Genomic DNA, 27,177 nt, shown 5'->3' on the forward strand with positions numbered 1-27,177 from the left:
TTGAGGAGCATCCCTGTAAGATCCTAAATAAGACATGTTCTCCTGCCAACAAGTATTGTGCAAATAGTCTAATTAGGAAGTGTTCTCTGCTGCCAGAGGCAGTCTGCTTCACAGCTTGGTATTTCTGCCAGACCACTGTGAAGGTGGTGTGCCCCAGCCTTTAAGATGCTCACTGCAGTTTCTCATGTTGAAATGCTCGACATTCCTCTCCACAGACTCCTCTAGGTGGCATTCGATTTAATCTTCTAATTAATCCACTTTGCAGTAGCATTAATCAAGGGTGGACTCTGCCCTGCTTTTTACAAGACCTTTTGCATTTCCACCCCCCCCTCCCTAGATTCAATTACCACTACGGCTGGTTGAAACCGCTTCCTCTTCTATTTTAAAAAGACCAATGTTATTTTTCCTGTCATCAGCTACAGTGACTCTGCTTCAAATAACAAGGATATGCTCACTATCAAACATTCACATTTCCCAAGATGGTAGCTGAAGATGCAAGAGTCCTCAAGGTAGATATCACATGAGTTAGTGTGGAAGCCAAGTTGAAAGAAGACCAAAGAAAGAGATGCTCTTCTGTGGCATGCATCTGCCCTGCTTGAAATTTACCGTTAGTTTCCCATAATGCCTCCTTTTTATAGCATCATTATCACAGAATAATTTACAATCAGCCTCACTAGTTGTATTAAGTCTCTTGTAAGTTTATAAAAAGAACATTGTAGCAAGAAATGCCAATTAAAACCACATTAAAACAGATGCACTCCGTCTGCACTGCTGCAAGAGACAACCAGGTTCCCGCCCCAGCCTGCAAAAGAAACAGAGGCAGCACACGCAGCCTCCACAACTTTTTCAGCACCCAAAGATTGACTAAAAGTGGTGACCAAACAAAGATCCCGGAAGACTCCAAAGAGAACTTCCTGCTGGGCTGAAAGATACAAGGAGAATAGAGGAGGATCGTTAAAAAGACAGGAGGTTATCTTGAGGACACACACACAAACACAAAAAAGCAGTCGACATCTGAGCTCCTGGAGACTGCAAGAGCCACATGAATTTCTTTGGTTAGGTATAGATATTTCATCATTACACAAAGGTTGTCATCAGAAAACTTTCTGAGCTCAGAAAGTATACTAACAGGTACACAGGTCCTTCAGATTATTATAAATGCCAAAAAAATCCACCAGCACTATGCCAATTTGTACAAAATTAATTTATGTAAATATAACCGAGCCAGGATTGGGATTCGGAGTTGGAGAGTTCAGGTTCACCTCCTTTCATTGTTCCTGAATAAAGCACGAATCCAAAGAAAGCAAGACAGGGGTAGCAAATTGTCTGTAGTAACATTTAACCTCAAGTGGATTTTGTTCTCAGAGCAGAAAAGCTAAAGGAGAGTGGAGAAAGGGCTTATGCTGACAATGCCAATGGTCCATTAACTGCAGCTGCTCTGCTGCTGGAATGATCAAACTCAGGTTTAACAGCAGTCGTCTTTTCACTTTACAAGGAAGGCACAGAAGAGGCTTGATCCAGCTTATAAATTTTGAGCTTTTAGTGTAACTGACAAGAAACAACTCATTAATGGAGACCTAAGATCTGAAAGAATTAGTAGTATTACTGACTTACCACATCACCCAAACATAACCTCGAGGTTCCCTAATTGCTCTTGTGTTTCTCTCTCTGCCACTTGTGCAAGAGAATCAGGGATGTTAAGACCACTTTCACGCACTCGATGGAAAAAATACAAACGACGTAAGCTGAAAGCTTTTAAAAGCCCCATAGGCTGATGGAAGAAGAAAAAAAAAGTGAGGTCATTATGCTCCAGTATTCTTCTCAGCTGCCCTCAGTGGGTATCAGTCATCATTACAGCACTCTGAATCATAATGGACTCCAACAGTTTAATAATGATTGCAACACCCTTCCTAATGAGGTTGGTGCTGCCCTCTGATGTGAATATTCATAAAACAGGGCTGGTAATGGGTTCCGTCTTGATTAGCAGGCAGTGGTTCTGTATCAAGTTTGAGAGACATCTTTTGATGCAAAAAAAATATCAAATTAAATCCTTGTTTCAAGCAGAGTAAATGAATTTGACTTTAGGTGATCAAGAGGGGAAAAACTTCTAATTAGACACGCAAGCAATCATCTTGTTCAGTGTTCTTTCAAAGAAGGGCTATAGGGACGCAGAATCCTAATAAACCTTCCCTCAATCACCTTTTAGATAAATGTTAAGAATGAAAATTAAATGTAATTAAAGTTCACTAATCTGATGTGGTTTCCACTGATAGCCCTTCTGTTGTTTTTTTTTTTTTCTTCTTTGTCCTGTTATCCTCAGCTCAGACCCTCTTCCCCTTTCCTACCAGCCTCCTCTCTTCCAGCAGGAAGGGCAGAAAGGCATGCTGCTGCCTGCAGCACCAGACCCCAGACATAAATAAGTCCAAGGACTGGCACTGGCTCACGCTGCACTGCCCACCACAGCCACTGCTGCTTTTGAATACAGGTGTTGTCATAGCTGTTGGCAGTGCAAAACCTGAAGTACCTCCCAAGTCATTGATGTAATACTAACACTTCTGGGGTTTTTGTTTATTTGGTTGATTGCTTTTTGATTTTCTTTTTTGAGGGGAGAGAGGGGCACTTAGTCCTCTCTTGTTGAACTGTTGACAATTTCACTTCGTCAATAGAAAAATAAATGGAATCAGCCTTTAAATATTAGGAAAAACTTCTGTCTGTTAGATCAGCAGAAAGAATTACATTTCCTCCTAGGTCCAGAATGATTACGTCATCTGGGACATCCCCGAATCCTACCAACCCACAGAACTGGTATTCATGAGGTTGTCCTTATAAGAAAGAAGTTTCCCGGCTAATGAACAAAACTTGCAGCAATCCTGCTGTTAATCCAGTCAGGCAGAGAGTGACTGATTTGAGCTGAGCTTCCACTTGCTTTTGGAAAGAAAAGAAACCAAACATTTATCCCTCTCCCTTCATGCAAGATGCTCTCTGCACAACAGGAAAAAGAAGGAAAAAATCAGCCTAAATAGAGATTTTTGTTCACCAACAGGAACTGGACTAGATAGGAGCTTTAATATTAACAAATAATAACAGTAATAATAAAGCTTCTGCACTCCAATGTCAGAGTCAGAGCAGCCAGGAGTCTGCAGTAAGAAAGGGATTTCTAGCCAAGTAATGGGGTGAGGGGAAAAACAAAAGGAAAAACTGGAAGCAGGGGTAAGCTGGTCTCCCAGGCTCAGTATAAAGCCCAACACAGGTGCACAGTGCTTTTAAACCTCTCTGCGAAGGTGATAATGTGAGAAATCCCATTGCAAATATAGCTTCAGGCACTGCTGATCTGTACGATGGGGACAAGACTGCCAAAAGCACAGGACAAATAATGTGTGAGAGAGGTTTTTCTCTGCTCTCCTCCATTTACAATCAGTCAGCATTAACTTGGGCAAAATGTATGTCTGCCTTCCCTTCCCAGACGCTCAAAAGTATAATGAAATCATGAATTCATTACTGAACTCAGCTTCTCTGCCCTCCCACCCTAACTTCCCTTCATTAGCGCAGGCCGTTCCCTTCCCTTTACTCTCCAGTGCTTCGGAGCAAGAGAAAACGCTGTTTATGGGAGTGCCGCTCTCTCCTCCTGGCCAGTGACATTTTAAAACCCCCAGCACGTAGGTGCTCAATTGCAAGAGCACTCGGTATCTCGGCGAGCAGCTGCTGTGTCACTGCCAGCCCTCTCCTGCAGCAGACCTGTCACCAGCCGCCACAGCTCGGTGCCAAGCCCACGGACCACTGGGGGCCAGCAAGCAGATGGCTTATCTCAAAGTCTAATTATCGGTGCTGACTGAAAAGCCCACAGCCAGGATCAGAGTGGGACAGCACTTTGCTGGGTTACTGTTTAGGGGAAGTGGTGCTAAAAGAGGATGGGATAAGGATGGATGACTGTGACTTTGCTGCCAGGCTCGTAGCGCACCCCGAGATGTTGGGGAGCACAGGGCTGAATTCTGCTCCGGGTTCTGCCGACATCTGGCTCGTTGCAAATGATACACCAGGAAACACGAAATGTCTTTTACAAAAGCAGAAACAAAAATCAACACCTTCCCAGCATCTTCAGGTTTCACAGAAAACGGTGCAGCAAGAATTAACAATACTTCCTTCTCTTTTGTCTGCAGTAAACACTGCATGCTGCACTGAGCCACACAGACCATACTCGATCTGAGCTGACAGCTCAGAACAGTTTCCAACCATACCTTTTTTTTTTTGTTTGAGCTTGCAATGAAAAGAACAATCCCAAATAAGTGAGCTAGCAGAGCTAGCAACCCAATATTAACCACACCTGTTTCATTCACTTTCAGAAAAGAACAACAAAGATAGCCATATTAGAAGGAAAAAATCAGCCCAGCAGTTCTGGGTCTTGTTTTTAAATCTAGGCTGATTTAGAGATAAGCCTGAGCTCAAATTAAGTGAGACAGTGAGACCAGTGCAATGCAGAGCACAGAATGCCAATGCCCCTCTGTCCTTGCCAAACCACCATCTTAATATCCTTGGGCTTGGGCCATCCACGCTGCTCTGTACTCATCCTTGTTTGCAATACTATCTGCTTTTTCAGCAGCAGTAGTTATTCAGTGTTGTCCTAGATGCCACTGACCTCTTATCTCTTCTTTTTGCAAAAATTCTAGGGTTCCTCATTGGGTGCAATATCCAGCACTTATCGGGCTAAGATTCAACCAACTCATTTCAGCTTTGAAAACACGACCAATTTCTTCTTTACCTTTCCAGACAAGTTACCTTTTAAGACAAGTTCAATACCGCCTTACTAGATATGTCATCCCCGAAATTGTGGCGACAGAAATCATCAGGTCTCTTTCAACTGTGCCACTTATTCTTCCGTATCTGAAAATACTAGTAGCTGTATTATTCATATTTAGTTCCTATGACAATGAGAAAATCTCCAATGGCAGAACAAAAGTCTTATTGTGGTTGCTTCTACAAAGGGATGAAAAGTCACACAAGCATGGAGAACTACTTTATCTGAAATGGCCTTAGTGAGAGAGCCAGCACTATTCAGATGAAAAAGGGAAGAAAGGAGGACATGTCTGAAAGTCAAGCAAAATATTCTCCAACTCTGCAAATTAACTGTAATGTTAATATAGAAGTTAGAAAAGGGCCATGTGTTGTTACATGACAACCACATGGCTAAGGACATCCCAAGGCTTCTTTGAAGAGGAGAGCATTCCTACCAACGTCATGAATTAACATTTGTACGAGTTGCCTTCCATAGCCTTGAAGCAATCAACATTTGTTCTGCAGCTCAGCATGTCACCGACTCTGCATCCCTCCCACTACCCTGCCTTTTTGTGCCCATGTGTGCAAACAGTCCGTGACAGGCACCTTTTGTCACCCCATTGCACGCAGCCAGGCTTCAGGGGGCAGGGAACTACAGCAGGAGATCGCTTACCCCATCCTCCTGGTTAGGGAGATGCAGGTCATTGGAGGCGGGGAAGGAAGGCAGAAGAATTTTCTCCAGCTGGATATCTGCTTATCTACATAAAATGTTTTACGCTGAATAAAAAGAGACCATAAAATGTTCGTGTAACTTGACAAATAGGCTGCTTCTTTCACTGCTCAGTCTATTATAACCCCGTCACGCAGTAACTTGAAGCAACCTAGCAAAAATGTAAATCAGAAGGCAGGCAATGCTCTCCGCCCAGTCACAGGTGATGGAAATGCTATCCAGAGAGAGGTCTGCAGGACGTAGATCTGCAGAGATCTGCTCAAGCCAGCTGAGGGTCTTTAAGCTTGCTACTTTGAGTGTAGGACAGCCAGAGCAGTCAGAGTGGGCTTGTATATATTGTTGCTTGCCGCACGTACAATACAGTGCTGCTGCTTTTATGACTGCAATAAAAAGGTGCCCGGACGTGCCCTTGGAGGTGTTGCCACACTAGGGAATATTTGGTACTTCATTTATTTCTCGAGCAGCAAACAGCAGGGTGAGGACCTGAACTTCTGTAGTCAATGTAAGGCATTAAGTAACACTACATAATATTTGTAGCTCTACCCTTCACTTTTATATTAAGGGTGTCAGTAAAGGAAGAGGAATTGAAATGCTCTCAGTAAAGTCCTCCTAATTAGCATATCACCACAGTCTCTGAGCACCTGCGTGGTCTCAGCCTTCCCAGTATTCTTTCAATAATTCCATCATCTGCCACAATTGCATTGAACTACCGCAGCTATGGAAGTAGTCTCTTAAAAAAGAAAGATATTGGAATGCATAGGCACAGGGAAATATAATACATTGGCTGAAGTAGACAACGGGTATGATTCAGCAGGACTATTTCCAACTGTAATCGTTATCAGATGTTCCACAGGCAGATTCAGAAAAGCACATGCAGGAATTAACTAGCCTAAAGGAAACATCAATTATGTCCTAAAGCAAAAGCTTACATTTTTATTTTTTTCAATGAGGACTGAAAACTGGAACAGGCTAAATATCCACCTTACCCACTGTCTGTCTCTCTTGGTAACATCACCTGGGCACAACTGAAGGGAAGAACAAGGCAAGCTTATAATGAACGATACTTGCTCTGCATGCTCTCCAAGTTTCTCGCTGTTTACAGCTAAGGCATTTGAACTCTTGAGCCTTGTGCTCAATAGGTCCTAATGGATTTTTCTTCCACAAATCTGTCTCCTCACTTCTTAAACCCATGCAAATTTTGCATCAAAACAACCCGTGGCACTAAGATAACAGTTCAGAGGTGTTCTGAAAAGAAATACTGTCCTTCACTTGTTTTGTGCCTACCAGCTAACCTCGCTAATGATCTCCAGTTCTTGTACCAGAACTAGTCAATAACTTCCCCGTTCTCAACACTCACAGTTTAATAAGCCTCTATCCCAGATTTTCTCCAAGTGGTTTCTTCTCCACGGTGCAGAGACTCAGTCCACAGACACTCCTCAATATGGAAATTGATGTAGACCTTGAATTATGCTTGTCATCTTTTTCTGCATCTTTTCAAGTGCATCCTTTTTTTTTTTTTTTTCTTTTCCGAAGGGGGAAGAGTGATGATAGGAGGAACAAAGGAACCCAAACCACACAAAATATTAAGATGAGGATGCTCCATTAATTTATTCCGCACTACAAAGATGTTTTGGTTTATTCTCTCTTCCTCTACTAACAATCACTAACATTCCTAATACAAATTTTATTTTTTGGAGCCTATTTAGTGGTAATTTTGAATGCTATTTATATTCATAAAAAAACAGAAAGCCGTGTTTAAAATCTTATTACAATGCCCTGAGACTCAGCAAACTTCTTTCTGCCCAGTTCTTCCTAAGTTCAATTTTGACGGCTGTAAGTTCTGGTTTTTCTTCCATTTCACCAGTGAGTCCAACATACTGCCTTAAATTCAAAGAACACCTAAGAACAAACCATTAGCATTTACTCTTCTTCTCCCTCAAAAAATCTTGTCCTAAAGCTCTCTGGGGGAGAAGGAAGGAACCTGGATGGACCTGCCTGCCCATATTATCTCCAAAGCCTGACACACTCTGGAAAGGTATGACTGCACACACTGGGTGTTGAATGATGGTAATTAGCTACACATAGTAAGTAGCTACAAGTAAGTCCATTCACAAGTTATAGGGGCTAGTTGTGGCCTTCAGAGAACATCCTAATGGAAGGGACATCTCTGTTCCAGTGCTGTCTACCTTTCTCAGGGTGTGTACCAAGTTCATGAACTAGCCAGTGCTGCACAGCCAGGACATCGTAGGCTCACTCTGCTAAAACCATGGCTGTTTCTACAGATGTCTCCATAAGTCCTCAGGAAATAGTAAAAAAGCTACTACAGAGATCTCATCTCAAACGCTCAGTAATCAACACTGTCAACAGCAGACAACAGTTTTAGCTCTTCAGTTCATCTGACACTCCTTCATAACCATCCCAGCCATCTATTCACCTCCACAGAGCTCCACTGGAAGCAATACTATGAAGTGTTTAATCTCATCTGATTTTTCTACCCCCATACTTTCAGGCTAAAACTGTGCTGCAACACAACATCTGCCACTAAGCACTCCTTGCTACTTCACCCCAGTGACTGCCCACCTTTTACTGCTGGAAAGAACAAGCGCTGCTCATGCTGCTCTGACTCACAACGCAGCAGTAGAGAATCATGCTCTGAACCCTCACCTTATTGATCTTCCGTTTTCACCTGTGAAAAACTCAGCTATTTGGAGGTTTAGCCCATGCAAGTCTCCAATTTTCTCCTAGTCTCTTTCAGAGGCTTCTAGGCATGCAGAGAGACCTAGAGTCTCCTGAAGGAGGGCTCTGGTCCTAAGATTAGCAACAACACTGTTGCAACAAAGCCAGAGCGTTAGAGTAAAGGTAGACAAGATTTCATTATGGATGCACCTATGCAGAATTCCAGAATCTCTTAACATAAAAGTACAGATAAAATCTTGACAGAGAAGCATGGAGGAAAGACAAACATTCATCCCTCCTTCCCTCATCCTACTATTATCTGAAGCCTTAAAGAATCTCACACCCATATGCACCATCATACTCAGAATAATACCGTTGCACAACATACTATATCCCATCAGGTTCCTGGGATGAAAGCTGTCTAATACAAATATTTCATGGTACCTTCTTGATTGCTTCACACTTGGTCTGCTGTGTAACGTGGCAGATAGATGGAAGTAATACTGTTGTATAGATGTCCAAGTATGAAAAGTAGAATATCCACATTCTAGCTGCTTACACAAATATAAATTAGTATAATCACTGAATTAATATAAATTAAACATTTTTGCAACAGCATCAGACATAGATGTCTACCATTTGACCCTTCGTACCTTCTCCCTTTGGCTTCCTCCATATCGTAAGATTAGTTTCACAAAGAGAAATTAAGATTAAAAAAATCCATTGAAAGTAAGAACATCATGTCTACATTTTTACTGCTAGGAGTTATTTCTCCTAGCCTAGTCCTTCACGTCAACTCACTTCTGGCTTCTCCTGACAGTAGCTAGTAGTGTCAGAAGCATCAGCACTTTAATCACTGGATGGGTGGTAGTCAGTTACTCTCTTTTTCCAGTGCCAGAAAATGATCTTACACCTCTCTTCTCACATATAATAGATAATTATATGGTAAAACACCCACATATTTCAAATTTATTTAGAGAGGGAAAGAAAGAGGGTTGCATTGACTGGGTTTGAATGCAACTGTTGCTTTGAATACTGATTAAAACTTACAGTTCCCCAAGCACACCACCAATTACCAAGAACATCTAAGCATATTAAGCACGTATGAAATACAGTAATGTATTTTACATTGTTTTCAATGCATGCGCTTCTTTCTTAGCATGCATAATACAATGGAGAACACACCTGTGCTACCTAAAACGCCTGCCTGCCATAGCAAGTCAGATGCCATGTTCAGTTACTGTTATTGCACGTTCCTCTCCATCCCCCAGCAACAATAAAGTGGTCTCCTGTTTTGTCACTACCCATCAGAGCCCAGAGGTATCCTACAGCTTTAGGGGAGTATCCTTAGTTTTTAGGTATGTACCACTGAGCTGCCTTTCATAAAACTTAATGCGTTTGAGAAAAAATGTAGGTCACTTGGTAAACTGGAATCCAGTCTTTACTGGCCTGTGCCATAGCAGCTGGGATATGGGAACAAGCATCATTTATTTCAATGAAGTACAAGAAATAAGAAAATTACCTGAATACTTACATAGCAGGTCAATAATAGCCAGCGTTTACAAGCAGATGAACTATTTATTTGCTTAGAGGGTAAACAATGGCTACAGTGCCTACCGGAATTTGGGTACCAGAGCTTTGGTACCCAAAGTTCCTACAGGAAAAAAAGTGCCAGTCTCTCTGGCAGGGCTAGGAAATTCAAAACTGAACTCCTTTTACAAGAGGAGCTACTCTGTGCATCTGGATTTGGATGAAAACGCACATTTTGAAATTAGATGGAACCATGCCTAACTAAGAATTAAAGTCTTGTTCTGCAGAGACAATGCCTACAAAGCCTGTATACGTAACGCGCATTCACTAGGGGAAACCAACCCCAATTGGTGCTAAGTTAATTAATTGCTTGGTGTTAACAGATGGTTCATATCTGAGCTGCAGTTTTCCAAATTCCTGCTCTTGTGCTTTGAGCCGTTTGGACAAAGCAAGTGAGACCAGAGGAGCTAAGTGTTATACTCACGTTGGGTCCAGCCATCATCACAATATTTTATCTGTTCTGCAACTTTCCTACACCGAACTTCTGGGGAATCAAACTTCCAGAGTTCTTGAGACAACGGGAGGTAAGACTTAATCCTAAAAAATACGTTAAGAAAATTGGTTTTCTATGACCTATAGCCACAGTATTCTGGGGGACTTCAGGCTATAGGGTAGATACAGCAACTAAGAAATGAATCAAAACCCTAGTTCTTCTGACTAAATTATTTTTTTCCCTGCTTCTCCAAGATGTTTCCCTAGGCAAGTGTCTTCATTTCTTTTTAGTGTGGACTGAAAAATGTCAGCAGAGAAAACCATAAACATGCCTCTTCTGTTCTGTCTCAAGTTTTGAATAAAGCTACAGATCCGATTCTTTACTGCAGATTATCAAAGTTGTTGTGGGGATTTTTTTTTATTTTTTATTTTTTTAAATGATGCTACCCAACTGTGAAGGGAATAAAAGAGGGAAAAAAAATCACAGCCATGGGAAGGCAGAGCACATCAGCCAGCTGGTCCTCAACATGGTGAGCAAGAAAATCCTGTGGGGTTCTCTCTTCCTCACCTCATCTGGTTTATTAAACCCCAGAGACAACAGACTTCACTCAGCCAAGGACACATGAGTTGCAGGAGGGGGAAGACCCTAAAGTGCAAAGCAGATTAATTTTTGGTTTTGCTATGACAAGCTGTTGGGGGAGGGCTGCTGAGGAGGGCTACACAAATGCAGGGTGACTCACAAGCTCATTGTTCCGATTCCCCAGGGATAAACAAACTTCTTTCTGATGAAATCAGAATGCACAGCAAATTTACATGACTGATGACTAGGTAACAGAGCCCATAAACTGATATAACTTACTTATTCGTTATATGCCTCCCTTATATTAAAAAAAAACAACTGAAGGTTTCCATTTTTTAATGTGTAATATGAAGTGTGATTATTAAAAACATTTTTCTACCAGTGAGTTCCTCAAAAATTATTCTAATAATCACAGCTGCTTAAATTGACTTTAACACTGTGATTCATCACCGTAATTACAGAGACTTCCTGAGTTTCCTGGCTGTAGGATTCCTAACCATCCCACTGAAAATGCACAATAGGTCTTCCATAACCATTTCATAGAATACCCTGAGCTGGAAGGGACTCACAAGGATCACTGAGTCCAACTCCTGGCTCCACACAGGACCACCCAAAAATCAGACCACATGTTTGAGAGTGTTGTCCAAATGTTCCTTGAATTTCAGCAGGCTCAGTGCCATGACCACTGCCCTGGGGAGCCTGTCCCAGTGCCCGACCACCCTCTTGGTGAAGAACCTTTTCCTAAAACCAGCCTGACCCTCCCCTGTCATAGCTTCTTGCTGTTACAACTACAGCTCAGCAAATCATGGAGATGCTTCCAATATTTGACCAGTCTTAAACAAATGATTAAATCTAGGACAGACTCTCCAAAATATAAATGCTTACTTGACCAACTGTTCAAGGGTTTTATTTCCCTGGTTGGGAATGGCTGCACTTTAACACCATCTTAAAGAAAAGCAAACCTTAAAGGTCTCCAACTTGAGCAAGGAGGAGGGACACAGCTCAGCTAACCACTGGTGTTGCAAAGCACAAAGAAGAGAGGAAATGAGGTTCTTTTTCCAGTGGGAAACTGAGCCTGCATAGGTGGCAGCACAATGCCACCTGGAAAACAAAACGGAAAGGGCATGTTAAGGGAAGAAAGATGAGAATCACCTATGAAGGGGGAGGGAGTGCAAAGCAGCACAAAGGCGGCATTGAGGTGAGAACAGAGCTGTGCAGCTGATTTCTTCTTACGTGGCAGCATGACATACCAGCTAGGTAAATGACTGGTGTTTTTCTAACAGTCTCGTAGGTTTCTAACATCACTCATTGCTTTCTTATTAACGTGGCATTTCCTTTATTGTTTTGGTCCCTTTCAGCCAAGTAGCTCTGTGCCTGTGAAGTCTATGCCTCTGACCTGAACATTGGGAGGTTAAAAGGTTTGTTCACAGAGCGTTCTGTAATTACTACAGACAATTCACTGTCGTCCAGTGGCTTCCAACTCCCCATTACATCTATTTTTAAACAGCTATCAAATCCCGTACAATACAGCAGCTCCGTGGATACACGGGTGTTTTTCTATATAGAAAGAACACAGCAGACTTCAGAGCAGCAAATAGATATTTAGTTACATGTGCGACTCTAACAACATCTTCGCCCTAATCCTATCACCCAGCATGCTTTCAGAGATTGTTTCACACAATATATTACAGTTAACTAATTTGTTTATCAGAATTGTACAAGAGCAAATGGCACTACAAACTATTTCCCCATATCAACATTTTTTTCTGTCCCAAGCAGGCCAACAAGCCATTAATCTAGCATATTTTCATTATAAGTAAACAGCTGTATGACATGAGCTTTAAATTAAACCCAAACGTTTGAGCCCGTATATAGCAGCATTTCGTCAAAATGATAATCAGTCATCAATATTGTATGTTATGCTATGCCAGTGGACCACATTACTGTATATCCATACCTTTCATCATTTATTTTTCAAATGAATTATTAGTTCTGAAAGTCCTACTGTGGTCTACAAATACATCTTCTCTAGTCTGCTGTACTGGATAATCTTCCCTGATTGCCATTTTGTATTATCTCTATTTAAGCTGTGTATAGATGCAAGTGCTTTTGCAGACTCGTTTTCTTTTCTTTTTTTTTTTTTTTTTTTTAAAGCATTGAACACAACCAAGTCCAAAAAAAGGCTAATTTAAAGAAAGGGTTTGTTCTTTATTTCTTTTTATGTGTCAACATAATGGTCAGAGGATTTAGATGTTAAATGGCATGCATTATAAGTAGGCTGAAAACCCGCTCCAATAACAGTGCAAAAAGTGTATACGGGTTTGATGTTTCTTCCTAATCCCTTATGTAGTTTCCATTACAGGAACAAAAAGGAATAATAATAAAAAAAGCTAACGCTGAGAGGTAAGTCAGAACAGCAAAGAAATTGCAAATCTTGTTCCTACCATACCTAGTTGTTCCTAATATTTACCTGAAATATATACATGCATATATGTTTTACTGATGCTACATCACAAAACATGAATGGAGGAATTAGAAGTAGATTTTTAAATTAGAAAATCTCCTCTTTCAGTGGAAAATGCAAGCCATTAGATGAACACATTAACAGTTGTTTTCGCTGCTAAAAACAGATAAGGCTTTTGCTTCAGGGAACTAATGCAAAGGAACTTCCTTGAACTAGAACTCTGAATGCAGGCACTTCTCTTGCAAGATAAAGCAGTCAGGCTCAACCTCAGAAAAAAGTTAAAGTGCTGACTTTGCTCAAATGCCTGTGTCGCAAGATGGAAGATCTTTCTCCCTGGTCACGTGGAGGTAATTCAGTTTCTTTAGTTACCTTAAAATAAATTGGACTTCTCTTGATCACATTTAAATTAGACATTGAAACCAATATCTTATTATTTTGAGATAGCGTCTGCAAGTAATCTCTCCTTCCCAGAACAAATTACTGTCCTCTTACTAAAATCTCTTACAGATATTTGAAAGATATTTCTGCACCAGCTTGCTATTATCTAACAAGAAAGCTAAAGAACCGATACAGTCACTCACACTTCCTTTCTTCCTCCTCCCACTCTTATTTTCCCTTCAGATAAGTCACTCTCAGAGTCCTCTGCTACTCCTTCTCCTAATCCAGGCCCATAATGTTAGCTTCAAGCTACCTATCCCCTTGTTTCTAGTTTTACCTACAGAACCTCAAGCTCTGACTTTCATTGCTCCCTACGGCATTGCACCATTCCCTTGCTGGCTCTTCCTTTCAGCTCTCAGCTGCTTGTCACTTTACACTTTTAGCTTCCACTTCCTCAGCCCCACCTTTGTCTGACAGCATTTATGGGACATCCACTTCACTGAAAATGCGGTGAAACCTCTCTACGGCCAGTTCCTAGAACTTAATGCTACATCTCAGCCATTGGTTGCACCAGTCAAAATGCACCTAAAGAGCTAAATTAAGGGATAATTGAGTAAGTCTACAGTTTTCTTCAATTATGGTGGAATTTACAGGAACGTACACAGGTGAAAGGCAAGGCAGTGCCTGATCATTTCTGGCCAGAGAAGGCCAGATTGATAGCAAGTCTTAAGATGCTGTGGAGGTGACAGGAGGACAGAGTCCCAGGGACGACTGAGGATTTCCTTAAGGGTAGCCACACCACATTGATCAACACCACATTTTATTCGGGAGGTCTTTTTGCAAAGAGTTCTGGTTTTGTGGATAATCTCCTTTGCGCCATATGGGGGCCTGGCTGGGCATACACCGTGTGGGCAGATTAAAAGCATCTGAAAGCAACTGGGTAAACGTGCACTCAAATATAATCACGGAATGAGATACTGAAAGTAACAGGTTTATTGTTTGTCTTATACGCATAAATATTAAAAATGTTTGACCTACTTGTGAATGGACATGTTATGCCCTTGTAGGAAAAACCATCTAATTTTAATTTTACTTAATCCAAATATTTATAGTTTCTTCTAGTCTCACACGGTAATGACAATTTTCTGTAAATTGCAGACAGAGCATATTGACTCCCTGTTCAGCGAGGATAACTGGAGAAGAGATGCATTAGGAAAGGCAGGCATTTTACAGGAGGGAGATGCGTAGAGCTTGCTTTGCTATCAAGACTATTATTTAAAAGTGAATTTCTTAAGAGTGTGGCTATTCCTACAAGGCAAAGGAAACTGGTTTGTAGCTGAGCTCTTAATGATTGCTTCTCTTTCATTAGCTGTGGGTAGGAAGAGTAAGTAAAGGACTGCAAACATGTATTCATGATTCTCATTAGCAAAAATGGCACTGTGCAAATCAATTTCCATGGATCCTGCTAGGATGGGCTTTCTAATTAGTCCATCATTAGACAGCTAACTTTTCACCACTTCTTAGACATCAAATAGTCCATCACCCCAACACATCACCCGAGCTAACAAGGAGAATTTTAATGAAAGCAAGTCAAATTGGCTGCTACCACAGAAAGCCCACAATAGGCTTTGTTATTAATCTTTCCCTATGCTCATTTCTATTCTGTATTCTAGTTTCCGTTCTCATAAACCTTTTCATTTGCACCAATAATTTTTTAACCTCTTTTTACTAAAGAACAGAGCAGCTGCAACATGGAGAAGAAAAAAAAAAAACTGAGATAAAACCAAAATAAGGTACAAGCTGAGATTGCTACTGGGTATTTTAGAGCTTTCCATCTTATGATGCTGAAGAGAAATGTCAGCTTGCTGCTTGTGGTTTTAAATGGAAGCAGCCCGTGAAAAGCATTTGGCTGATTGGCTCAGCAGTGTGGTTTAGATGAGCTTCCAGCATGGTCATCCTGCTTTACCCGGTGCAGATGCTCCATTCCAAATGGCAGGGTTCAGGCTTGAAACACCTATCAGCAGGCACAAAAAGGGAAACTCCCTTAAGTTTAAAAGTTATTTGACAAACGCGTGCACAAAGGAATGAGACAAAGATGAAAAATCCCTCTCAAAAACTGAGCAGCCGTTTCTGTATTTGAGTAGCAACACCAATGTTTTCTGTTTTTTTTTTTTTTAGTTGAGGGAAAAATATTTAGAAGAATAAATCCTACACGGACATGTCCCTAATTTAAAATAGCTGCTCCTGCCTCAAGGAAAATCTGCTGCCCTACTGTTCAGGCACAATCCTGCTCATTCCAATTTTCTGTTTCTCTATCATATTTTGCCTCCCTTTCTTCTTCATTACGAGGGACATTTACATGAAACAGCGTTTTTGCTTTTAAGAGTTCATCTGTTCCTGCTGCTTATCCCCCCACCTGAAGTCATAATCCTCCGTTTGTGACGACATAATAATTTCCACTGCGACCAATTGTGATGCCACAAACAGAGGATTATGACTTTAGGTGGGAAATAAACAGCAGGAACAGATGAACAGTTAAGAAACAAAGATCCTGTTTTCATGCAAATGTCTTTTGTCATCAAGAACAAGGTTAGAGAAATGCAGAAAATATACGATAAGAGCAAGCAAGCAGAATGGGTACTAAAGAGAAACTCTCAGTATTTTCCAGGAGGCATTCAGCTGCTCCTTCAAATTAACTTCCTACGTAACTAGGAATTTTAAATGTCTCTAAAACGTAGGTAACTTTGTATTTGATTGAATTGCCAGCATAATGTGATCTGAATTATTGACACGTTCTCCCCAGCAGGGCTCGTGCACTTTGCCATGGGGGTTTATGAATGGATTTTTAAAAAAGGGGGTGGTGGTGGTGGGGAATCAGAAATCAGACCAAGAGGGGTTCCTGATGTCAAAGCTCAGCTGGGCTGAAAATGTTCCTCCCCTCCTTCTTCCAAACAAACAAATCTCCAATTTCAGAAGTATCACTAGCTGAATTAATATTCAGGTAATTCAAGGAACAGAAGCAGCAGCAGCAATTTGGTTTTTAATTTAGTTTGGATCAATTTTGAGACTGTTGCAGTTATAATTAGAGAGCTGCAATAAATAGTTAAGCTCCCTCTAAATTTATTCAGAGCACAGGCTATAGGATACAGTCCAAAAGGACACACCTAAACAAAACAGGGCAAATTTTTGCTGTGCTTAGTGAATGAATAGAAAAAATGAATCAGTGGAGAAGAAAAACATCTGATCCTATATTTCATCATGGAATAAAACCAACTCCTAAGCAAAAGAATTTAAAAAATTCTCCAGTTTTCAGAATATGGACCTTTTGCTTCAAAATGACACGTTTAGAAATAAACATTCAAAATACAAGCTCAAAAGCATTTTTGGGGTCAAATGATATGGTTTAGGTTAATTCAATTTGTTCTCAGCTCAGCCACTGAACTTAACACGTGGATACTCCTGGTGTCTACAGTACGGAGCTCAGTGAACTTAAAACTCACATGGCAGAGCTTTGGGGGTAAGTTATTTGGTCTAAATGAGCTCTGCCAACTTGGTGCAGAATTGATGTGCTCCTAAGACCCAACAGTGGTGACCAGCACCACTCTCCTATTCCCAGACCTCCCCCCAGTAAAACTTCCAGAAACAGTGAGGGGGGTACGTGCGTATGGCATTTATTTAGTAAGGCTCACTGGGAACTGATCTCCCAGCTGGGACTTCTGACCTCAGTTTGCTAACAGCCCCTGTAAACTCATCTTTAGAAGGCCACCTCACATCCTGAAACAGATTGAAGCAGCTAAATACTAACACGATTTCTCCTTTGTTCTTTAATTTTTACTTTAGAAGATGCAGAGACCTTGGCTCAGATCCATTCAGACAAGTTTTAAGCAGTTCGCTGAAGCCTGGGATTAAAGGCCCAATTTTCCTAATCTTCCTACAACCACAAGACCTCCAGAAGATGATTTATCCGTCTCAAGTTCTGAATCACCCGACCGAAATGCCTCGCTGGCTGCGGAGGGAACAGAGCTCTGACTACGGGAACATCCTGTCACGCTCTCAGTTCCCCTCCCATTCCCAAGCAATCCACTTCCATCCCATGAAACCGACAGCACATTGAGCTGTGCAACAGGTGATTTGTGATCTTCCACCATCAGCAACAAACTTTTAACCTGACACTCACGGTGCTATGTTAAGACAACCATTCAGTGTAGTCTCTGCTGCAAAGCAGGCAAAAAATTGCCCTGCTATTACGTTGTCAGATTTTCTAACCATTTCAAGGTCTCATTTCTGAGACTATTAATTTTAGACAAAATACACCTGTAGCTTCTAATCCAGGGTGCATATACGTTTTTGTTTGTTTGTTTTAAAAGTAGTATTTTACTGACCTACCTGACATTTAGAAAGAAAAGGAGCACAGAAAGAACAGGAATAAGGAAGGAAAAACAAACACGTTATTTTTAATGTGTGTCTTCTTGAAAACGTGTTTTTTCATACAGCTGTTCCTTTAAGCCAGCAACAGACGTGGGTGAGGCATAGAAATCAACTCTAAAAACTGGTCTGTAATAATTAAAGTACACAAATTGAACATAATTAAGTTATACCAGCTGGGCATGTGCTATGTGTATTTCGATGATGAGGTCGGCAGTAAAAAGCTATATGGAATGGATGTTAAGGTAATTTCTATACAATTTTCCACTTACACTAAATGTGCCGAGATATTCAGATTGTAAAAGGGTCTCAAGTGCAAGAAGCAAGTTTGTATTTAAAAATTCATTTAATAGATCAAATTAAAAAGTGAAATATGAAAAATTAAAACATCCCTCCACTATTGTCAGTTTGATAAAACGGAAAGAAAGAAGGACAATGAAACAATTTCAGTCTCAAATTTGCTTGCAGTTTTTGATGTGACCCCTAGCCATAACTCTCAAATCACTTCTCTACAAAGGAAAATTACCCATTCTTACGGTCTGTAAAAGTTGCTGTTCTTTCTAAGCATATTTTTCCTTCCAAATCTTGTACAAGATTGTACTGAGAAATCTGGAACAGGCAGCACCAGGCTAACTTATGTTAGTTTATGTACTTTAAAAGGCATATACCATTTATAAAATGTCTCGTCCTTAAAAGCAACTGAAACAGATCTGCAGTCCAATATGTTAAAGGGGGAAAAGAAAGGGCTACAAGATCTTAAGAAGCCATCTAGTCCACCCACAGTTAAGAGTTAATGGTTATGGTATTCCTGAGAAAAATCGAACACATGAGAAAGAAATCCAATAATCAAGACTACGATACCCTAACTGCAACACCTTACGGAGTTTTCTTCCTGCTAGAAATAATTTCACAACTTGAATCTACCTTACTGTAGTTAGAGCTCTTTACCACTTCTATCCAGCACCTACACAGAGTTCACGTTCCTTTTATTTTTTCAGCAGCCTTTCAAATGTTTTAAGGTTACCCTTAAGATACCGCTCTGCTATCCTCCCTCCTTCAGACTAATCAGCCCCAGATCTTTGTCCTGCTCCAAACAGCAAGGTTTCCAGGCTGGATCATCCTCACTGCTCTCCTCTACACTCTTCTGCTGCTTGGACCATGCCCAGAGCAGAACACCACACTCCGTCTTCAGGATTATTTCACGCATCTTCTAGTACACACCCTCTGGCATCCTTTTTTCAATTCGAACACATTGACTTAAATGTAAAACAGACTAGGTGCTAAGATCAGACCTTTTTCTACAACACCCCTGCTTAGCAAGTTAATTCTCTACTCTGTTCATGCAAGCTATGCTGTTTATTATTCTGAAGTCTAGGAAGCTGCACTTTTCCTTACAGGATATCATTCCCTCTTCCTCCCAAGCCACTACTCCAACCTGTCAAGATTATATTCATTTCTCGCTGTGCCCTTCAACATATTTGCAGTCCCTCCCAATTTCATATCATTTGTATAATCCAGATGAAGTACAGGAGAGCATCAATGAAAACACTGAGCATTGCTGGGGCAGGACTGACCCCGCAGACTGATGTCTCCCCACAATTAAGAGTGAGTTGGTGGGTGCAGTGAGCTGACTGGTTTTGCAGTATGCTGCAGATGTGCGGTCCTTCACACAGGAGACCACTGTGCTGGGAAAACCCTGTGAAGTTTTCTCTTCTCCAGATATAAATACCATGACAGAAATCTTCCGCTTTATTTCCCAAGCTGTATCTGCAACAGACATTCAAACTGCTCCCCAAATAATACTCAGTTACTATTAAGCATGTTTTTGAAATTTATATTGGCAGAGACAAACAGAGCAATCTACCAACTCCTCACCAGAGGACTTCTGTCTCAAACTTTATCTGAGAACATATCTTTATATATGAACAGTTATATCCTCACATACACAGAAGGCAAAAGGAACGTGCTATTAACAAAGGCCAGTGTTGGAGCCTTGACAGGCACCAAAAAAATTCAGTACTTTAATATTGCTGTAACTGCAAAACCAGTGATTATGAATACAATCCCACTATACTCACTGTATATTAACTTTTTCTGTTCCTTAAGAAAGATGACGACAGGCTTGGCTTTTGCTTCTCTATACCTCAAGTGAATTCAGGCATTTGATTATGTCCATAGAAATGAAGTATTTTTGACAGCCTTCATCAAGGAGATGTCAAACAAATATTATATATGCATCCATCATTGCTACAGCTCTTGTTTTTAAATTATCTGACTTTAGAGAAATTGAGAAAAAGGTGACACATATAAAGAAGATGAAATATACTACCTAATGACAGTGCTTTCCTGAGACAATTCCTTGGCAAAGTAGACATTTAGTGACTATGGCAGAATGAAACATGGAACCTGGGTTACCAACAGCTGTTAAACTTAGCACTTTAGACCACACTTTGAAGGAAAAGGACATTTTATTTGTCCTGGTATTCTAAAATATATCACAGGTTTTGTTTTGTTTCAACTGAGGAACACAATTAGCTCATTAGAATTACTAAGCCCATTTATTTTTCCAGTATGGTGACAGAGAAGGAAAGAGAAGACATCTGCTAAAACAGAATGGCAGCAATAATGTTAGATGGACACCTATCTGTCTCCCTTAAAAATCCAATACAGTATTGCTGTAATTTGCTCCCCACAACTGGCCATCAATTCATCTTTTGCAAGAGAGGTTTAGGAGCATAAACTTCTATTGATTTTAATATTAAGAATAAAGCTGGAAGATAGCCACATGCAGAACATCTTCCAAATGTGTTTCACAAGAAAGACCTTAAGCTGCTTCCCAGCTTAAATCTCTGCAAATTTACATACTCTGAAAAGCTAAAAGAATGCCTTGCTACACTCACAACAGTGAGCACTGCAGTAAACCACAGTAACTGCAAAAACTGTCCCCACTGATGCACTGGGTGCTCTTTGCATTAAGGATGGTTTCACACCTTCTAAACTTCTTGAATTCAGGAGGAAATCAATGTTTACCACAGAGCAACATATGGAATTAGTTCCCATTCAACCTATGCAAAGGCATTTATTTTCTATCCTTGAAAGAGCTTTACATCTCAAACTTGGAATATCTGGAGACCTCACTCCATGTAATCTCTAATCCTCCATCTCAAAGCTTTCTATCTACCTCCACAAGCTGCATTTGGGTGAATAATAACTTTTCTAAAGGAGGAGTGTGTATTGTAAAAGCTTATTTTTAATCAACTAATAAAACTGGAGCCATTCAAAAAGGAGCCTCAGCTATGAAGGCCCAATACACTGGAAATATGACTTCCCCCAGCAATGCTCACCAGAAATTGTTTCATCATTTATAATGAAAATACTTAATCAGATAAAAGTCACAAGATGCATTGCCTGACAAGAGTCAGTGAAAAACTGGGAAGAGATGCAATATAAGCTACCACAAATATAACAGAGAGGCTTACATGTTAATAAAGCTGACATCGCAAACTCCTTTTGTATTTAGGTCTCTACCCAATGTTACGTTGCTGTTGTTGTTTATGAACTTGTATATTTGTAATGCATCAAGTCAACAGAACAGCCTGCTGAATTTAGATACAGATTAACACAGGACATTACAAACTACAGTGACCTTTTTTTTTTTCAAAGGGCAGGCTCAGCAGGATGGAGAGGGATTACACCTTACCATTTTAACCATATGTCATAAAAACAGAGATCAGAAAACAAACTACTTTCGCATTTTCCCACTAATAAAATATCCAAATTCTGGAAAAGCCTTTCTCATATGCTTGAGGAGTCACTGAAAGCATTCTCTCTCCATTACCAACACATTTGTTGGTACTCTGTTTATATACAATACGTGTGAAATAGAGGTATGAAATTTTAGGACTGTCTAAATTTGAGGTCGATTCACAAGCAAAATAACTACACATCATCTGACAAACCACACACAAGTCAGGATTTGAGGCAAGGGCCTCAGGTTGTGCCAGAAGAGGTTTAGATTGGGTATCAGGAAGAATTTCTTCGGAGAAAGGACAGTTAGGCTGCCCAGGGTCCTGGCGGAGTTGCCAGTCCTGGAGGTGTTTAAGAGACGTGGTTGTGGTGGTCTTGTAGTGTTAGGTGAATGGTTAGACATCATGACCTTAGAGGTCTTTTTCAACCTAAATGATTCCATGACTCTAAGCTTCCAAAATGTCCGGTTACATAGGTTCAAACTAGAAGCTCACCTTGTGTCCTGTGAGATCCCACCATCAGCAGCACAACCCATGTATGAGCTGACAAATAAGAGAGCAAAGGCTGAGCCAAGAACTCAAAGCTTCAGTTCTTCAGTGCAATTTTCTTGTAAAATCTTGAAATAATAACTTCCTTTTAAAACCTCTTTTGCAGAATGTTCTCAAATATTTAGCCAACCTAAAAATTCAGACAGGAATTCCACAACTTGACAAGCTTTGAATTCATTTCTTGAATGGAAAGTTCTGGATACTGAAAGCAAAAATGCTCAAAGTCTGCATGTCTGCTTTAATAGATCTACGAAAACTACTGCTGTTCAATTAATATTATTAGATATATTTTTAAAAATATAGAGATATATGTTTTAATTTACAAATCATCTTTAGAAGGAACAAAACAGGATGGCAGTTCTATTGAGGAATGCAGCATTATTAAAACTATAAATCCCACGAAAATGAAATATGAAAATGAAAATAAGTCTTTTTATATTTTCCTTCCAGTACTGAAAAGGGTAAAAATGGTTTCCCAGAAGTTCAACAGACAATTTAATATTTTATTTACCTAAAGTTAGTGCTTTGCTTCCTTCCTTGCTTCTCCGAGGAATAATGGGTGCTCTAAAGAGATATGAGAATGGAAAGCCCATGATAAATTCTTATTCAGCAAAACAGTCGAATTCATGTCTTACATCCAACATGTGCCCAAGGTACAATGACTTCAGCTGATTTTAAGTGTTGTGTAATGCATCCATTTAGCAGGGTTACTTTCCTAAATCATCACTGAAGTGGCCTAACAATCGAAAGGTCTTCATTTACCACACCAAAAGATTAGAATTTCATTAAAAATGAAATGCTAGATTAAGAATTAAATTGTCTACAAATGACTGAAAGGTAAAGGCATTTTTTGTTTGGGGTTTTTGTTTGCCTTGTTAACTGCATTAAAAAGGTCTTTCTAGTACTGAACTCATTTAGAGCAAAATTTTCAGAGATGCGCATCCACATCATGTACGTGTTACTGCACCTAATTAACAAAAAATAAAATCAACTGTTGCTTTTCCTTAGAAAAGTTACAGAAGAATTCTTAGTCTGATTTCCAACAGTAAAAAGAAAAATAGCACATTGTGACTACCCCTACTCCTTGGAGCTTTACCATTAGTTTCATCTAAATTCCACAGCCTGGGAACAGCATGACGTCCAACCATTTAGCAAGACATCCATCCATTTGTCTCAGTTGTGCCTGACAAATCTTGCTGGGGGAGCATAAATGCTGCAGCATGCCTGCCCAGCTTCCACCAGTACACCAGACCAGAGAACCTCACTGCACGTTGTGGCACCAGCAAGCAGTTCACATGCACCACAGCTTTGTGGTGCCTTATCCAAAGGGAGAATAACAAGAGATTTACTGTTAGCTCTCTGTCTTGGAAGAGATTTACTGCACCTGCGCTATTTTTTTCTATGCAATAAATGGACACTGATTTGAAAACTGAACGCTTTAAGAAAATGCTTCAGTATGTGTCAAGGTTAAACCCGTATCTGCTGTGTGACCATTTTAACAAGATTTGTGAACTTGCCTGTGCCTGCAATGATAAACACCAAACATATCCACACCTTCCTTCCAGCACCACTTGGGTTTATGCTGCCCATCAGCTTTTGCTCCAGCCTCCCCATGACTAACCTCAGTTTGGCACCTCTTCCTTTCCATGTACAACGCATCCCTTTTCTTTCTGCTAGTTGTGATGGTCTTCTTCCCTCAGGTTTCCTACTTTTGAAAGCAGCTTACCCCCTTGTTATCTCTTTTTAGGTGGCAGAATGAGAGAGCAAAGGAATGGAAGCAAAGATGTATCATAATTTAGCAATAGTTCAACTGGTGTATAGGCTCAAGAGCCCCTATCTATCACCATTCTTATGCCAAGATGAAGAAAATACCTTTTCTTGTCACTGCCTCATGCAGTGGGTGAAAAATATCAATACGAAAAAGGTTCAAAAGCAAGGAGAAAACAAAGACCAATTTCAAAAGGCAACTTGGTAACTGTTGCAAGCACTGAAGTAAGGGATTTCACAGCATGAGGAAGAAAAAACACACACCTGCTAGCTTTAAATTTGAGGCACTATGAAGCAGATTTGTTTCCATTTCATCTCCATATGACAGGGGTGCTCAGTAGGCATCTGTATGTGCTTCGGGACAGATTTGCAAATGAACAGCGCGTTTGACCTTGGTAGCACCTACACCAAGCCCAAGTAAAAACTACTCTGTGCTTCCTCTGGTGTGTGAGAGGACTTGATGCGCTGTCATCGCGAGCCTCCCACTCCAGTCTCACATCCCCTCCTCACCAGAGACTACACACTGACTGCTCAAGCAAGGAGATCAGAAGGTAAGACGCTACCCTGTTTTTCAGGACAGATATGCAGTACAAAAGCAGCAAAAAGATATGAGCAATTCAGCTAGGAAAGCTTACTCAAACAGCTGCAGAGAGAGATAGAGATTAGCAGGCTGAAAGAGCTCAGGAATGGCAGGAGCAGAGGACGGAGGAATCCTGTATAACCTAACTGATCCTGTCAAACCTGAGGCTGAGGGAGGACTGCTGCCAAACATTTTTCCAAATCTCCTCTTGTTTTGAAAGCAAAGCTGTTGTGAGTAAGATAAAACTCTGTTTAATGTTCTGGCCTCTCCTGTTCCCTGCCAGGGGTGGGGGGCATGGGTTTGAGCATGTGTTTACAGGAAAGGTGCAGAACACAGAGCTGAGGCTGCGAGTGCTGGGGAAGAGGCCCTCACAGACTGGCCCCCCTGCAGGAGAGAGCATGGACAAGCGCTCCAGGGGTGCTGCTGGCTGCTCACCAAATTCCTTATGCATCTCTGTTGATCCTTTTGGAGTAGTTTTCCAGGTGCTTGTAGTCTTATTTGAAGTATTGTACCACCTCTGTGTTCATCTGCATACAAGGATGAGGAGCTTAAGCTGGAAAAGTTGCACAGAAAGGTTATGGCATGATTAGGGCAATGGAGTCTCTTTAAAAGAGAAATCAGTTTCTCCTTACAAATGCAGAGAGGGTAGGTAGAAGGGATAAGCATACAGGAAGAAGAACACTGAACTACTTCAGTCCAAGGACAGTGTTTCAGTTGGGGACCAAGCAGTTATAAAATGGTTGTATCCAAGTCCTGGCAGTGAAGTTCAGGAAATTAAGACTCTAGAATGAAGTTCCAGAATGGTTTTCCCATATTTTGGAGGAAGCAAGAAACCTGTGTTGTTTGAAGATATGCTGAAAAGCTTATAAAAGATCAGTGTAAGTGGTTGGCATTCCAATATAGTCCTGAAAAAGGACCGGATCACCGTTTGTTTGCATTGTTTTTACTTTCTACAAACACCAGGTTCAGATCTTCTTCAGTAATGTGGAGGATTCAAAACAGAAATTTTCCTCTTTTCAATCCATATTTTCCTCTCTTGCAGAGCCCCAGAAAATGGCCACAGATGGGCAGAAAGTTGGGTAGGATGTGTCGCTGTTTAGTGCAATTACATGGACAGATGCCAAAGCGATACATTCTGCTCATGTTTGATGTTAAAACATTTACAAAAATAAGGAGTGGAAGGAAAGTCTATGCAGTGCCACTGCCTTGTATCCCAGTGCAGTTCTTCATTTTTGAGTGGCAAAAAATCTTACCAATCTAATTCCTAATTTAATCTACAAATTTTAGCCAATAAATCCTATGCAGATAAATACTATGCAAATGTTTATGCCCAATACACGTGTGGTATCTTCGAACTCTCCTGTTCTGATTGATGGCATATTATGGTTGCAACTTCTGGTCTGTTATTACAGGTTATCAACTCATTCTAAGTTGGTGAGAAGCACACTCGGAATACACAGAGCTCATATTCTGTGAATGTTCCAAGTTTAACACCTCGCACGCAGTTGTTGCTGTTATGGAGGAGCACACTCAATGATCCAGTGGTCCCTCCCATCTGTATATTCATAAGAATATGCAATAACAGTGATAATGCTGTGCGACTTGAGAGTCCCTTGCTAATAGTTACCGTGAAGTCAACTCTCCTTTTTTACAGCCTGTGCTATGTGGAGGTGTTAAAGCAAAACAATTTAAGTGCTACTATACATTTAATAAGATAAAAACAAGTACTGAACATTACCACTCTAGATGCATCACTGGAGTTCAAAGGCTTTTCATTATCTAACATATTTCATTTATTTTTACCTAGGTAGTTTTAGAAGTGCCTTTCAAATCACATCCTCCTCTATTAGAGATATTCAAAGCAATCCTTCAGACTTCTTTTAAAAGCTGCACAGCACTGAAACACATGGATGCAATCAGCTTGGTGATGGGCATGACTCCCAGAAAGCAACACTCCCAGGGCACTCGCCAATTTTATTTCAAGTTCACACATGCAGTATCTGGCTCTTTAGTGGGATCTTCCAGCCGCATCTGTGTACACTGCAGGGAGGCCTGGTACTTCTGTTAGCAGATGGCAGCTGACCATTTCCCTGTATTGTCCAAGTGGGAACTGAGTATCCACAACAATGACTGAAATTGGAACATTTTTACATGAAGCACTGGAAAATTAAGTTAAAAAACAGCTACAGGAATGATGTTTAACTTCCTAGTCATTCCTCCTTCCAGCTTTCACTTAAACGTGGTGTTTCCAACCAGGTTTTTATGAAATACACTGTAGGGATGGCCTAGCTTTAATGGGCCATGGGCCATTACATTACCTAATACATCCATGAGGAAGACTGCTGGATCATTCCTCCTCTCTCCTCTTCTTCCAGCGCTGCTTCACAGGAGTGTTGCCTGCAAGGTTCTCATGTGCTTCCCCTGGAACTGAACCATGTGGTTTGTTACAGCTGTCCGGGAACCTCCCAGCACCACTCCTTTCTGCAGACA

At 40.7% G+C, this 27,177-nt stretch overlaps 1 protein-coding gene across 3 annotated transcripts in view; it reads right to left on the reverse strand.

The window, feature by feature from the left end:
* LOC101796866 (transmembrane protein 263) overlaps positions 1-27,177 on the reverse strand; it is a 191,346-nt gene that overhangs the window by 104,611 nt on the left and 59,558 nt on the right. Inside the window, exon 1 of one of the 3 annotated variants that reach the window (XM_072038728.1) lies at positions 22,287-22,326. The exons of the other annotated variants lie outside the window; for them this stretch is intronic. Coding sequence (XP_071894829.1) covers positions 22,287-22,311 — 25 coding nt within the window. The 5' untranslated portion in view covers positions 22,312-22,326. Of the gene's footprint in view, positions 1-22,286; positions 22,327-27,177 lie in introns of those variants that run through there. 3 annotated transcript variants of the gene reach the window in all.

The sequence above is a fragment of the Anas platyrhynchos genome, chromosome 5 (assembly GCF_047663525.1).
Source record: "Anas platyrhynchos isolate ZD024472 breed Pekin duck chromosome 5, IASCAAS_PekinDuck_T2T, whole genome shotgun sequence".
Lineage (NCBI taxonomy): Eukaryota > Metazoa > Chordata > Aves > Anseriformes > Anatidae > Anas > Anas platyrhynchos.